Source organism: Canis lupus, chromosome 9, assembly GCF_003254725.2.
Source record: "Canis lupus dingo isolate Sandy chromosome 9, ASM325472v2, whole genome shotgun sequence".
Lineage (NCBI taxonomy): Eukaryota > Metazoa > Chordata > Mammalia > Carnivora > Canidae > Canis > Canis lupus.
Window position 1 is genome coordinate 24,118,690 of NC_064251.1, and position 14,060 is coordinate 24,132,749.

A 14,060-nucleotide genomic window follows, 5' to 3' on the forward strand; every position below is an offset into this window, starting at 1 on the left:
TCACTCACCAAAGTCTACTGATTCACAAGTTGATCCTGTCCATCTCTACTAGTAATGCCTTGGTTAGTTTAAGCACTGGCAATTTCTTATGGTAGTAATAGGTTTCCCTGCCTCTAGTCTACAACCTATTAGAGTGACATTTAGTGATTTTTCTAAAAGAGAAGACTAATTGTGTCTCTCCACCATCTAAAATGACTTGGTCTCATTTATATTTATGTAATGAAGATATAATGAATATCAGGGAGCCCAGCCCTGCTCTCCTCCCTCTCTACTCAACTGCTTTTGCTTCCTTGTCCAGCTGAGGTATCCTTACCATTTCTCCAGGCCATCTCACCCAGTATTCTCTGTGTAGACAGAGCTAAATAGGCAAGAGCAGTGGCTGGATGGATCAGATTAGATCATAAGACTCCTGAATCCTGCTTAGCAACCTGAGGAGGAAGTTCAGTTTAGTCTAGAACCTCATCAGCTTCCTGAATATGGGAAGTCAGAGACAGGGAGTGGCCTGACCCGCCAAAAAGGACACCAAGTAGGATTGCAGTTATTCCCTGGTCTGAGACATCCTCCTTGGGGAAGCAAAATGATCCAAAGAAAGTATATGCTCTAGTCCAGAAACCTTTAAGCAGATAGCCATTATTAAGTTCTTGAAGCATTATTACTATGGATGTAGATTAACCAAGCCCAGCTTTAACAAAAATTGTGGATAACAGAGACAGCGACAAGAATAATCTTTAAACAGTGACAAGAATAACTTTTAACATAATGTCCTGTCTCAACAAAACTATTTAAGTATAAAATACATATAATTAGATACATCTTATAATTTAAAATGCATTAACTGTGTAACTTAAAATATTACCAAATTAACTGTATAAATTATTTTTTATTTTTTTATTTTTGTTGAGAGTGGGGTGGGGGGTGGGGTGCAGAGGGAGAGAGAATCTCAAGCTGACTCCACACGGAGCACAGAGCCAGATGCAGGGCTCAATCTCATGACCCTGAGATCATGAAATGAGTTGAAATCAAAAGTTGGACATTGAACCAACTGAGTCATCCAGGTGCCCCAACTATATAATTTAAAAACAAAAAATTAATCAAATTAGCGCCATTCAATGGCTATCATCAATAGATAGTGTAAGCTCCTTAGCAAGATATACAAGATCCTTAAATTGGCTGCCCAGTCTCATCATTTTATGCTTCATTCTTCTTGCCCAGCTAATACTGACCTGTTTACATTTTCCCCAATATAACATGTTAATTTGTATATTTATGTGCTTTTGCCCAGTAATTTCTTTTGCTTAGAAATTTAACCCTCTGTTGTCAGTCTTTCTGATAAATTCTTATCCATTCATCAAAACTGCATCTTCTCAGATGCTCCCAGATTCAAGGGGGGGGAAGGGAAGAAAGGCAGGAGGCCAGGGGGAGCTTAGGGGCACTTACTGGCTCAGTGGATAGAGCATGCAACTGTCAATCTTAGGGTTGTGAGTTTGGGCCCCACGATGGGGGTACAGAATACTTAAAAAGTGGTGTCGGGGCTAGTGTTTAATAAATATTTACTGGGTTGAGTGATTTGTTTGTTTGCCCTATTAAACTCAGCTTTCTAGTGACCAACTATCCCATGTGGGACTTTCAGTGCTAAAACCAGGACAAGGACACCTTCCTGGTTGGCTCAGTTGGTAGAGCATGCCAACTCTTGGGTTTGAGCCTCACAATGGTTGTAGAGATTAGTTAAAATAAAAAATCTGGGGATCCCTGGGTGGCTCAGCGGTTTAGCGCCTGCCTTTGGCCCAGGGCATGATCCTGGAGACCCGGGATTGAGGCTCACGTCGGGCTCCCTGCATGGAGCCTGCTTCTCCCTCTGCCTGTGTCTCTGCCTCTTGCTCTCTGTGTCTCTCATGAATAAATAAATAAAATCTTTAAAAAAATAAAATAAAATAAAATAAATTAAAATTAAAACAAAACAAAACAAAACAAAATAAAATAAAATAAAAAATCTTTGGGGGCACCTGGGTGGCTACTCAATTAACTAAGTGTCTAACTCTTGATTTCAGCTTGGGTCATGATCTCAGTGTGTGAGATTGAGCCCTGTATTGGGCTCAGCGCTGGGCATGGAGTCTCTCTCTGCCCCTTCCCCTCCCTGCTTGCTCTTCCTCAAAACACAAAACAAAACAAAGCACACACACACACACAAAAGCCACTTAAAATAAATAAAACCAGGATAGTCCCTGGGCAACTCTGGATGGCTGGCTACCTCACTCTACAAAGACGGAAAAATGGGATCCCTGGGTGGCGCAGCGGTTTGGCGCCTGCCTTTGGCCCAGGGCGCGATCCTGGAGACCCGGGATCAAATCCCACATCAGGCTCCCGGTGCTTGGAGCCTGCTTCTCCCTCTGCCTATGTCTCTGCCTCTCTCTCTCTCTCTGTGACTATCATAAATAAATAAAAATTAAAAAAAAAAAAAAAAAAAACAAAGACGGAAAAATGTCATAATCATTCTATAGCTCTATCTAGATAGTATTTGTTAAATTAACTGAACAGAAATGTACAAAACAATGGGTGAATCAGACAAAGACGGCTATAAACAGCCTAGTTACCTAAAGAACCAAATACTGGTAGGACTTTAATCGCATAAGACTTTCTTTTTATTCCTCAACAGGTAGGGCTATTTACCAAAGACTAGTGTACATAATACACTTGATATCACCAATGTAGTTTAGGTAAACAGCCAGAGAAGAAGAAAGTAGTTAAAAACTTCTGAAGATTTAACACTGCTCATCACCAAACTCGTCTGTTTACACTATCAAAACCAGGGAGAAAAAAAAAAAAACAAACAAACAAAAAACAGGGAGTAAATGCTTGGCAGAAAGGTCAACCACCAGCTACACCTGTGTTTACTCTGAAATTTGATAACTTTATCAAATTCTCAAGAGCAGCTGTAAGAGCAGGCATGTTTCTCCCCACGAAACAAGTGAGAATTTCACTTAGAATTCAATGTGTGTTTTAATTTATCAAGGACCACAATAATATTTACCAACTATGGCAAAAAACTCTATGAATATTCCTGTGGGATGTGATTCCCTAAAATGTTTGCAGTTAAAAAATCTTTACAGGGACACCTGGGTGGCTCAGTGATTGAGCTTCTGCCTTTGTCTCAGGGTGTGATCCTAGAGTCCCAGGATCAAGTCCTACATTGGGCTCCCTACCTGGAGCCTGCTTCTCCCTCTGCCTCTGTGTCTCTCGTGAATAAATAAAATCTTAGAAAAATAAATTAAAAAATAAAAAATAAAATAAAATAAAATACCTTTACAATTCTACCTCTGTTAATTCCTTACCAACACAGAGACTGAAGAATCTGTGCATCAGAGTACCCCATCATAAGCTGTTCCCACAGGACAAATATCAGATATATGTAAATACAAAAAACTGCATCATTGGGTCTACCTGTAACGTCAATTAAATAGCTGAAACTAACTGGGTCAGAAGAGAGAAAGAAAATGCTTAACCTCATTTGGTTACTATGTTACCTGTTGTTCAGCAAAATGTTAGAACACTTAATATCCCGATGCAGGAAATTCTTTTTGTGACAGTAATCCAATCCTTCCATTAGCTGTTTCATGAACGACTTGATATGGTCCTCAGAAAAGTGCACCAAACCAGATTCTAGCAGTCCCATTAAGTCATGGTCCATATATTCAAATACAAGGTAAAAGGCACCTATATAAAAATGAAAGAAAAAATTAAAAACAAGAGGAAAAGGATGCTGAAATGATCATGCCTCAGATTTTAATGTAATTTTGAAGTGGGCCATAAGGCTTTCTTAAACAACTGCTTAATTTTATAGACGAGGAAGCTAAAACTCAGAGTACTTGAAGAACTTGCCCTTTCTAATAATAAATAACAGAACTATTTTAATTAATCTTCTCACTCTTAACCCAATGCTCTTTGGACTATTTACTTCTTAAGGAGAACAACTGCTCTGATCAAGTTGTATTACTATTCTTTTACAATCTAAGTCAGTTGGCAAATTAGTATAAATTATTGGTGAAATTCATAGTATTTAAGAATTGAAAGAAAGGTGAACCATCTAAAGAAACTCCCTAGATTTAGAAGTAGATAAAACGTAACTATGCTAAGAGAATTGTGAAAGGCTTGAAATCCATGCTATCTTTCCACCTCGACAAGGTGTATGACAAAAGCAAATATTGTAACATAAGCAATACTAGACCTATGTTAGACAATTCTCTCTCCAGTCTAGAATTCTGTCTCCTATCAACATAAAGGCAAGGATTCTTAATTTAGAGAGTATGCTTCAAGGATTCCTTGAACTCCCTGAAATGGCAATGTAACATTTTAAACACACAATACGCAACATTTTGAACTTATTTTTTTAAAGCATAGATCCATAAGATGTTTAAAGAAGTCCCTAACACCCCAAAGTTAAGGGCCATTGCATAATGGAGTACCTTAGATTTAGCTAAGAGCTCATATAAATTAACAAGAAAAACCTCAAAACTGCAAAAGATAGAAGCAAAGGACACAAAAACACAAAGAAAATAAGTAAAACTGGCAAACATGGAAAAGAACTCAAAAGTAACAAAGAATGCAATCCAAAATAATGTCATACTTTATCTATCAAAATGACAATCTTAAAAAAGATGTACTGAACCTTAAAGGTGCGTGGGTGGGTCAGTCGGTTAAGCATCTGCCTTTGGCTCAGGTCATGATCCCAGGGTCCTGGGACTGAGCCCTGCATTATGCGCCTTGCTCAGTAGAGAGTCAGCTTCTCCCTCTCCCTCTGTCCCTCCACTCTATCTCACTAGTTGTGTTCTCACTGTCCCTCTCAAATAAATAGATAAATAAAATATATATTTTTTAAAGATGTACTCAATTTTAGGATAAAGTGGAATGGTACTCACAGATGGACATAATTACTATCTTAAAAGCAATCTAACATTAAATATAAAAATCCTTTTAACCAAATAATTCTACTTCTAAGAAACTACATTAAGAAATAAACAAGGAAGGAAGGAAGGAAGGAAGGAAGGAAGGAAGGAAGGAAGGAGAGAGGGAGGGAGGGAGGGAGGGAGGGAGGGAGGGAGGGAGGGAGGGAAAGAAAAGAAAGAAAGAAAGAAAGAAAGAAAGAAAGAAAGAAAGAAAGAAAGAAAGAAAGAAAGAAAGAAAGAAAGGAAAGAAAGAAAAGAAAGAAAGAAAAGAAAGAAAGAAAAGAAAGAAAGAAAAGAAAGAAAGAAAGAAACCAAAATGCCTGGGTGGCTCAGTGGTTGAGCATCTGCCTTTGGCTCAGGGTGTGATCCCAGAGTCCCGAGATCAAGTCCCACATCAGGCTTCCTGCATGGAGACTGCTTCTCCCTCTGCCTATGTCTCTCTCATGAATAAATAAATAAAATCTTAAAAAAAAAAAAAAGAATGAAATCAAAATGCAAAGATTTATGAACAAAGATGCTCAATGCAGAGCTATTATATTTTTTAAGCTGGTAACTAATTGATGCCAGGCTGGCTCAGTCAGTAGAACATGTGACTCTTGATCTTGGTGTCTTGAGTTCAAGCCCCACATTGGTCATAGAGCTTACTTTAAAAAATAATAGGGGGATCCAAAAAAAATAATAATAATAATAATAATAATAGGGGGATCCCTGGGTGGCTCAGCGGTTTGGCGCCTGCCTTTGGCCCAGGGCATGATCCTGGAGTCCTGGGATCGAGTCCCGCGTCGGGCTCTCAGCATGGAGCCTGCTTCTCCCTCTGCCTGTGTCTCTGCCTCTCTCTCTCTCTCTCTATCTGAATAAATAAATAAAATCTTAAGAAAATATATTAAAAAATATATATATAATAATAATAATAATAATAATAGGGGCACCGGTGGCTAAGTTAAGTGTTCAACTCCTGACCTCAGCTCAGGTCTTGATGTCAGGGTCATGATTTCATGGCCTGTTTGGGCTCCATCCTGGGTGTGGAGCCTACTTTAGAAAAAAAAAAAAAAAAAGAGTGATAAATCTGGGTTTAATTTCCATTATTGTTATAATGTGTAAAAAAAAAAAAGAAAAACAAAAAAAAAAGAGACTTCAAAACTAGTATCTTAACTCTGGCATGGATTCAAGAAGTTGGACTTCTGTGCTTCAGAAAAAATTCAAACAGGCAAACAAGCTAAAAAAAGAAAATAAGATGCACCAATCTACTCTGTAGAAACATGATTCCTTGTGTACCTTTGTCCTTCTTGAAATCCAGTGCATCTTGTTTATCTGTAACAATTTCCTTCATGTTAACAACACTTCGGTGGATTAGCTGACGAAGGATTTTGATCTCACGAATGGCTGTGATTGGAAAGCCCTCCTTCTCATTGTCCAGTCTCACCTTCTTCAGAGCCACTAGCTCTCCTGTGAAAACAAATTCAAACCATTACATTAGAATTTTTTGAAAAAAAAAAAAAAAAAAAAAAAAAAGAATTTTTTGGCCACCATCATGAACCAGCCAATAAATGTCCAGAGTTGCTCTGAAAGACAGATTTAGCTTTCTTTAATGCTATATGCCAGATACTTTTATACCTTAAAAAACAAAACTAAACCCCATGTTCCCTTTCTTGCCTTTGATATTTTTAAGACTTGTATTTCTTAATTCAGTATTCAGTTAGGCCTAAAAATTTTGAATTATTAAAATATGCCAATAATCCAACTACTTCATTTTATCTTTAAGGACTAAATCCTTACCAAAGAACAACCTATAAATTTTATTTTACTCTTAAATTCCTAGCAAGCTTATTATAAAATATTTATACCAACAACTAATAAAGAGGAAGGTTTTTAAACAGTAATAATTATACTAGTCCTTTGGAAAATTTTAGTCTTTTAGTAATATTTGGAAATCAAATAAGAACTCGAAATTTACTTTTGTTAAGTCTACTTTAGCATTAGTATTGCTACGTTTTTAAACTTCTGACATTTAGAATTTTGTGGCAATATTTACCTGTGTCTTTGTCCTTGGCTTTATATACTTGGCCATAGGTTCCCTCTCCAATAATCCCGATAATGTCAAACTTGTCTACACAGCGTTTCCCCCAGTCACTTTCTGTTTGTCTTCTTTCTCCATAACGAGGACAACAAATTCTAAAAAAAAAAAAAAGGCAAAACAAAAAAACCCCGAAACAAACCAAAAAGTTATTTTAAAAACTTGTCTGTTCAAAGAAGAAAACAGAGCTCTTTTATAATGATTCTCTGGCCCATGAATCTTTTATGAATTTCTTTATTAAAAAGGCGGAAATCAAATGACATGAAATAAATGGTCTCTTACAGTGGGTAAGACAGATTTCTTGCTTCAGGACGACATAAGTTCAAATAATAGATTTGCTGCCTACTTTCTAGCCTCTCTTTAGTATTTGCTTCCTCATCTATTGAATGGGAAAAGAATCCCTACATCATAGAGCTACCATTAAAGTAAAATATAAAAATTGGGCAATAATACGTACTCAATAAATGGTAACTATTTTTACTATTTAAGAGAGGAATGCTGGAGTGCCTGGCTGCCCCAGTTGGTAAAGTATGCTGTTCTTGATCTCAAGGTCATGAGTTTAAGCCCTAAGGTGGGCATGGAGCCTACTTGAGGAATGCTAACAATGAGAAGATCAAATCCAGATTCTATTACATTTATAGCATGGCAATTTATGTGGTTTAAGAAAAAACATACCACATCTGTTAATTTTTCATTAATTTATACACGTTGATACACCCTGAATAAAAGAGCTTTTTTCTTTTTTAATATTCTAAGTATCAAACTCAAAAGATACAATGTTCATACCAATGTTCATGGTGTATCTGGATTTGGGAAATCACTGCTTTTCTAAAAACTCTAGGTATCTGAGGGTACAGATGAACAGATCTCCCAGAAAGGCTTTTATCCACTAATATAAAATAAAAGATACACATTAGGCCCAATCTTTTATAATCCTACAGTGTAGGTTGTGGATGAAAGTGTGAGATTCAGGCCCACCAGTAAGGAAGGAAGCTGTAATTAAGAATAGGTCCCTCTGGGGATCCCCGGTTTAGCCCCTGCCTTCGGCCCAGGGCGTGATCCTGGAGTCTCAGGATCAAGTCCCAATTAAGACTCCCTGCATGGAGCCTGCTTCTCCCTCTGCCTGGGTCTCTGCTTCTATGTCTTTCATGAATAAATAAAATCTTAAAAAAAAAAAAAAAGTCCCTCCAGGGGAGCCTGGGTGGCTCAGTAGGTTAAAAGTCAGACTCGGTTGTGGCTCAGGTCATGAACTCAGGGGTCATAGGATACCATCTCAAGTCAGGGTCCATATTCAGTGCAGAGTCTTGTTGGAAGTTCTCTCCCTCTTTCTCTCTTTTTTTAAGATTTTATTTATTTATTCACGAGAGAGAGAGAGAGGCAGAGACACAGGCAGAGGGAGAAGTAGGCTCCATGCAGGGAGCCTGATGTGGGCCTTGATCCCGGGACTCCAGGATCACGCCCTGGGCCAAAGGCAGGCGCTCAACTGGTAAGCCACCCAGGTGTCCCATCACCCTCTCCTTTCCCCTCTGCTCCTCCCCGCCCTCCCCTCAGCTCATTCTCTCTTAAATAAATAATAAAAGAACAGGTCCCTCCAAAAACTCACTTTGGTCTCTTTTTATATGGTTGCTGAGGTGGTGTAACTGCCTTTGGTTCTGGAGAGTCTGGAGGAGATGGATCCCCACCAGGAAGTTCTGGAGGGAGGGGGAGGTCTGTGAGTAAGTGACGTGGCCTTTGTTCCTTCTCTTTCTTTACAGGTTTTGAAGGTAGAGTTTCTTTTGGACTAAACAATAGATGAAGAAAAGAAAAAGATCATAATTAAGAAATATGCAAATAAAACTTTTCAAAGCTTATGTCTGGCTATTAAAAGATTATAAAGATTTTACTTAAAAGTAATGTAATATATGGAACTAGAGTTTATCACAAAGATTCTTGGATTTCACAAAAAGAAATCCATAGTACATAAAAGAAAACAAAAGATAAAAATTTGGGGTATTACTTGTAGGTCCTTTAACAAACTCTTTAATGTTCTTCCTAAGATTCTATATGGAATTTTATTGAGATGAAATAAAATATAAGAAGTAATCACCTTAAATTCAAAAAGTATCACAGCAACTCATGGGAGTCACCAAACATATTCTACATATTTTGGAATGAAATTCCAAAGAAGGGGGGGGATCCCTGGGTGGCGCAGCAGTTTGGCGCCTGCATTTGGCCCAGGGCGCGATCCTGGAGACCCGGGATCGAATCCCACGTCGGGCTCCCGGTGCATGGAGCCTGCTTCTCCCTCTGCCTATGTCTCTGCCTCTCTCTCTCTCTCTCTGTGTGACTATCATAAATAAATAAATAAATAAATAAATAAATAAATAAATAAATAAATAAGTAAGTAAGTAAGTAAGTAAGTAAGTAAGTAAGTAAATAAATTCCAAAGAAATGAAAGTTCAACAATGTCACACTACTGTGTAGATGTTGACAGAATTTGGAAAAGGAAATAGTGGGATCCCTGGGTGGCGCAGCGGTTTAGCGCCTGCCTTTGGCCCAGGGCGTGATCCTGGAGACCCAGGATCAAATCCCACGTCAGGCTCCCGGTGCATGGAGCCTGCTTCTCCCTCTGCCTGTGTCTCTGCCTCTCTCTCTCTCTCACTGTGTGCCTATCATAAATAAATAAAAATTAAAAAAAAAAATTAAAAAAAAAAAGAAAAGGAAATAGTATTTGAGTGTTTTGTAAAAAATATAGTTAAATTGGACTCAAAATTAGTGAATATACTGACCTATTCTATTGGTTTGGAAGCAAAAGGCAACCATATATGACTAGCCAAAATATATAAATAATTCTCAAAGTAATCTAAGCAGAGAGTCCAGGAAACTATTTCAGAATCATTAAAGCAGTTGGTAGCAGGCCTCTCATGATAATCAACAAAATGGTGGTAATAGGGGGGAAGAATGGGAAGAAAGGATGTCTTTTCTGGAATAGATTAGAAAAGTCACTGTTCAGATCCAATTTTTTAACGATCTCAATTTATTTATAAGAAAGGATTTTGTGGGCAACCCCAGTGGCGCAGCGGTTTGGCGCCGCCTGCGGCCTGGGGTGTGATCCTGGAGACCCGGGATCGAGTCCCACGTTGGGCTCCCTGCGTGGAGCCTGCTTCTCCCTCTGCCTGTGTCTGCCTCTCTCTCTCTATGAATAAATAAATAAAATATAAAAAAAAAAGGATTTTGTGCTATGTACATCCTCAGAAAAGATAATATACTAACTCATGCCTACAAATAAAACCATGCTAGATAATAAGTCTTTTCTGTTCTATCACAGTATCAGAAGCTTGAAAACAAGCTGAGAATCCTCCTAACCACAGGAGCCTCTTCTCCTTTTTTTTTTTTACAAGTAGTTATAAAACATGTATTCTTTCATGAATACGTCGTCCATAGAACCAATGAAGATCTATCCCTTGCAATGTGTCTTTTTAAAGACTGCATGTGAAACACAATCTCAAAAAGTGTAACTTCATACCAATTTTCATCATTTTAATCTCCTGTAAATCAGGCAGAATAGAATCTAGATTAGTTTGTGCATATCAGACAGAACTAGGGTAGTCAATAGATTGCAAAATGATCATTTGAAACTTTCTGTTAAATTACTGATAGAGATGAATGCACATGATTATTATAATTTGCACTAAGATTTTTCTACCCTGGGAACAAAGCCTATTACAAGAAAACTCTTCAGGCAGGACGTAATATAGATTTTTAAATTTCTCCAATGTTTAAGACATTCAAGTAATAAAAATTCCTAATTTTTCAACTATTGTCAGAATATTCTTTATAAATTTTAATTCCTCATGACTCAGAAATAAATTACTTCTTGGTTATGCTTCACTAGAATTGAAGTATCTGAATTTTCTCACCATCACTTCATATAAATTCAGTCTATTTTTAAACTTAAGTCCTGCTTTCTCCAAGGTTGGCTTTATAGGTTCATATTCAATTTGCTACTATGAAAATGTACATTGCTTCTAAAAAATTGTATGATTAGCGTGTTTAATTCATCAAGCATGTGTCTGATATGTACTATCCGTTCAGAGCACATAAGTTGAATGCAGGTCAAATCCTATTTCAACAAATTCCAATGTACCAAAAATTGTGGAATAATGATGACTCATAAAATTGCAATGCTTAACATCACAGCCTATAGCCTTCAGTATTCAGCACTCAGTAAAACACAGCTCTATACAGTGCAGAGGATATATGGCAGGTACAGAGAGGGTCTAACACTGGAGAGCAGATATTGAACATCTAAGTCATTACTATGAAGATTCAGTACTAGGAAGTGCTGATCCTACTAATATCAGTATTTCCTGGTTCCCTGTTTATAACTGTAGTTGGGCCCACAAATGGTGAGTAGCTGCATAAATGCTCACATATAATTTTCTTTCAAAAAAAGTTGTGGAGGGATCCCTGGGTGGCGCAGCGGTTTGGCGCCTGCCTTTGGCCCAGGGCGCGATCCTGGAGACCCGGGATCGAATCCCACATCAGGCTCCCGGTGCATGGAGCCTGCTTCTCCCTCTGCCTGTGTCTCTGCCTCTCTCTCTTTCTCTCTCTGTGACTATCATAAATAAATAAAAATTTAAAAAAAAAAAAAGTTGTGGAAAAAAAACAAGAAAAAAAGTTGTAAAGCTCCATGACTGCTCAAATATTTAAATCTGTATAATCTCTTGGAATTTATAATGATGGGATTTAATCTGTAGTACAATGTCAATATCATTTATAAGAACTCCTTATTGTTAATAAAGAAAATTTACATATCAATTATTTTAAAAGATTAACTTAATATTTTTCATAATTTTATAGTATAAACGACTTTATAAAGATTTTATTTATCCATTGATGGAGAGAGACAGAGAGAGAGAGAGAGAAAGAAAGTGTGAAAACAAACGGGGGAATGGCAGGGAGAGGGAGAAGCAGGATCCCCGAGGAGCAGTCTCAATCCTAGGCCCTGGAATCACAACTCGAGCAAAAGGCAGACACGTAACTGACTGAGCCACCCAGGTACCCCCACATAAATGACTTTAAATATGATCATCTATCCCTTTCTCCTTAAAGCAGGTTGTTTAAAAACTGTTTTACTTTTAGATTCTTCTATTAAAAATTTGAGTCGAGGGCACCTGGGTGGCCCAGTCAGTGAAGCATCTGCCTTCAGCTCAGGTCATGGTCCCAGGGTCCTGGGATCAATCCCGCGTTGGGCTCCCTGCTCTGGGGGAAATCTGCCTCAACCTTTCCTTCTGTCCGCCCCCCAAACTCCTCCTCTCTCTCTAACAAAATATTTTTTTTTTTTACAAAATATTTTTTTAAAGATTTTATTTATTTATTCACAAGGGACAGAGAGAGAGAGAGAGAGGGAGGCAGAGACACAGGCAGAGGGAGAAGCAGGCTCCATGCAGGGAGCCTGATGCAGGACTCGATCCCGAGACCCCAGGATCATGCGCTGGGCCGAAGGCAGGAGCTAAACCGCTGAGCCACCCAGGCATCCTTAATAAAAATCTTTAAAAAAAATTTTGAGGTGAGTACATTAAAAATGGGAACTGAGCATTCCATTAACAAATTCTAAATTCTGAAGCTCACACAAAACTTTTCTATAAGAGCTCAGTACTTTAAAGATAAAGTCTTTAAGAATAATGTAGACTCTGCTAAAGTCTGATAAACTCCAACTGAACCAGGCTACCAAAAAATTGATTGGGAAATGAAGATTTTATTTTTTTTTGTTATTATTTTTAGTAAGCTTTTTGCCCAACGTGTGGCTTGAACTCACAACCCTAAGATCAAGATTTTCATGCTTTACCAACTGAGCCAGCCAGGTACCCTGGAAAGGAAGATTTTAAAACCCTATGTGGGGATGCCTGGGTGGCTCAGCAGTTGAGCTTCTGCCTTTGTCTCGGGTCCATGGTCCCATGGTTCCAGGATCAAGTGCCTCATCAGGCTCCCTGCAGGGAGCTTGCTTCTCTACCTATGTCTCTGCCTCTTTCTCTGTGTCTCTCATGAATGAATGATTAGAATCTTTTTTTTAATCTTTATTTTTAATAAAGATTTTATTTATTTGAGATGCACACACACACACACACACACAGGCAGAGATGTTAGGCAGAGAGAGAGAGAAGCAGGCTCCACTCAGGGAGCCCCCTGTGGAGCTCGATCCCAGGACTCCAGCCAGGATCAAACCCTGGGCCAAAGGCAGGCGCTCAACCACTGAGCCATAAGGTGTCCCTTGAATAGAATCTTTAAAAAAAAAAAATTTCTTGGGCAGCCTGGGTGGCTCAGCAGTTAAGCGCAGCCTTCAGCCCAGGGTGTGATCCTGGAGTCCCAGGATCGAGTCCCATGTCGGGCTCCCTGCATGGGGCCTGCTTCTCCCTCTGCCTGTGTCTCTGCCTCTCTCTGTGTGTCTCTCATGAATAAATAAATAAAAATCTTAAAAAAAAAAATTTTCTTTAAATAAAAACCCTATGTGGTTAACCGAAATTCTATTATCTGAAGTAGGCTCCATGACCAACATGGGGCTTGAACTCTCGACTCCTGAGATTGAGTTGTATGCTTTACTGACTGAGCTAGCCAGGCACCTCAGTTAACTAAAATTTTAAAAACAGTATACAGATGATCTCCTTAAGAGCAGGTGATCCCTGGAGCACCTGGGAGGCTCAGTCAGTTAAGTGTCTGACTTTGCCTCAGGTCATGATCTCAGGAGCCTCGCTCAGCAGGGAGTCTACTTGTCTCTCTCTGCCCCTCCTCTCATTTGTGCTCTAAAATCTTAAAAGCAAACCAGCAGGTGATCCCCATGAATAATTATGTTCATGAAGAATGTACTGTTTCCTGAAGAATGGGTGTTTAGCAGTCCTCATTTCTTGAAATGAAGAATTGCAGACCATGAATTAGAAAGGCTTTTGCAATACCATGTTAAATTCATTCCCGCATTTGATACCTGGATTAATATACTCCTGGCCCAGAGGTACTTGGGTAGCTCAGTGGTTGAGCATCTATCTGCCTTTGGCTCAGGTCAAGATCCC

At 38.6% G+C, this 14,060-nt stretch overlaps 1 protein-coding gene across 23 annotated transcripts in view; it reads right to left on the minus strand.

Annotated features, from left to right (window-relative positions):
- CDK12 (cyclin dependent kinase 12) overlaps positions 1-14,060 on the minus strand; it is a 79,423-nt gene that overhangs the window by 52,040 nt on the left and 13,323 nt on the right. For all 23 annotated transcript variants that reach the window (XR_004818547.2, XR_004818545.2, XR_004818544.2 and 20 more), the window contains exons 3-6: positions 8,618-8,794; positions 6,973-7,112; positions 6,216-6,386; positions 3,522-3,711 (exon numbers count right to left, since the gene is read on the minus strand). Coding sequence is in view for 2 of the 23 variants with exons in the window: in XM_035720469.2 (XP_035576362.1) it covers positions 3,522-3,711; positions 6,216-6,386; positions 6,973-7,112; positions 8,618-8,794 (678 nt within the window). In the remaining 21 variants the exon portion in view is untranslated. The remainder of the gene's footprint in view (positions 1-3,521; positions 3,712-6,215; positions 6,387-6,972; positions 7,113-8,617; positions 8,795-14,060) is intronic.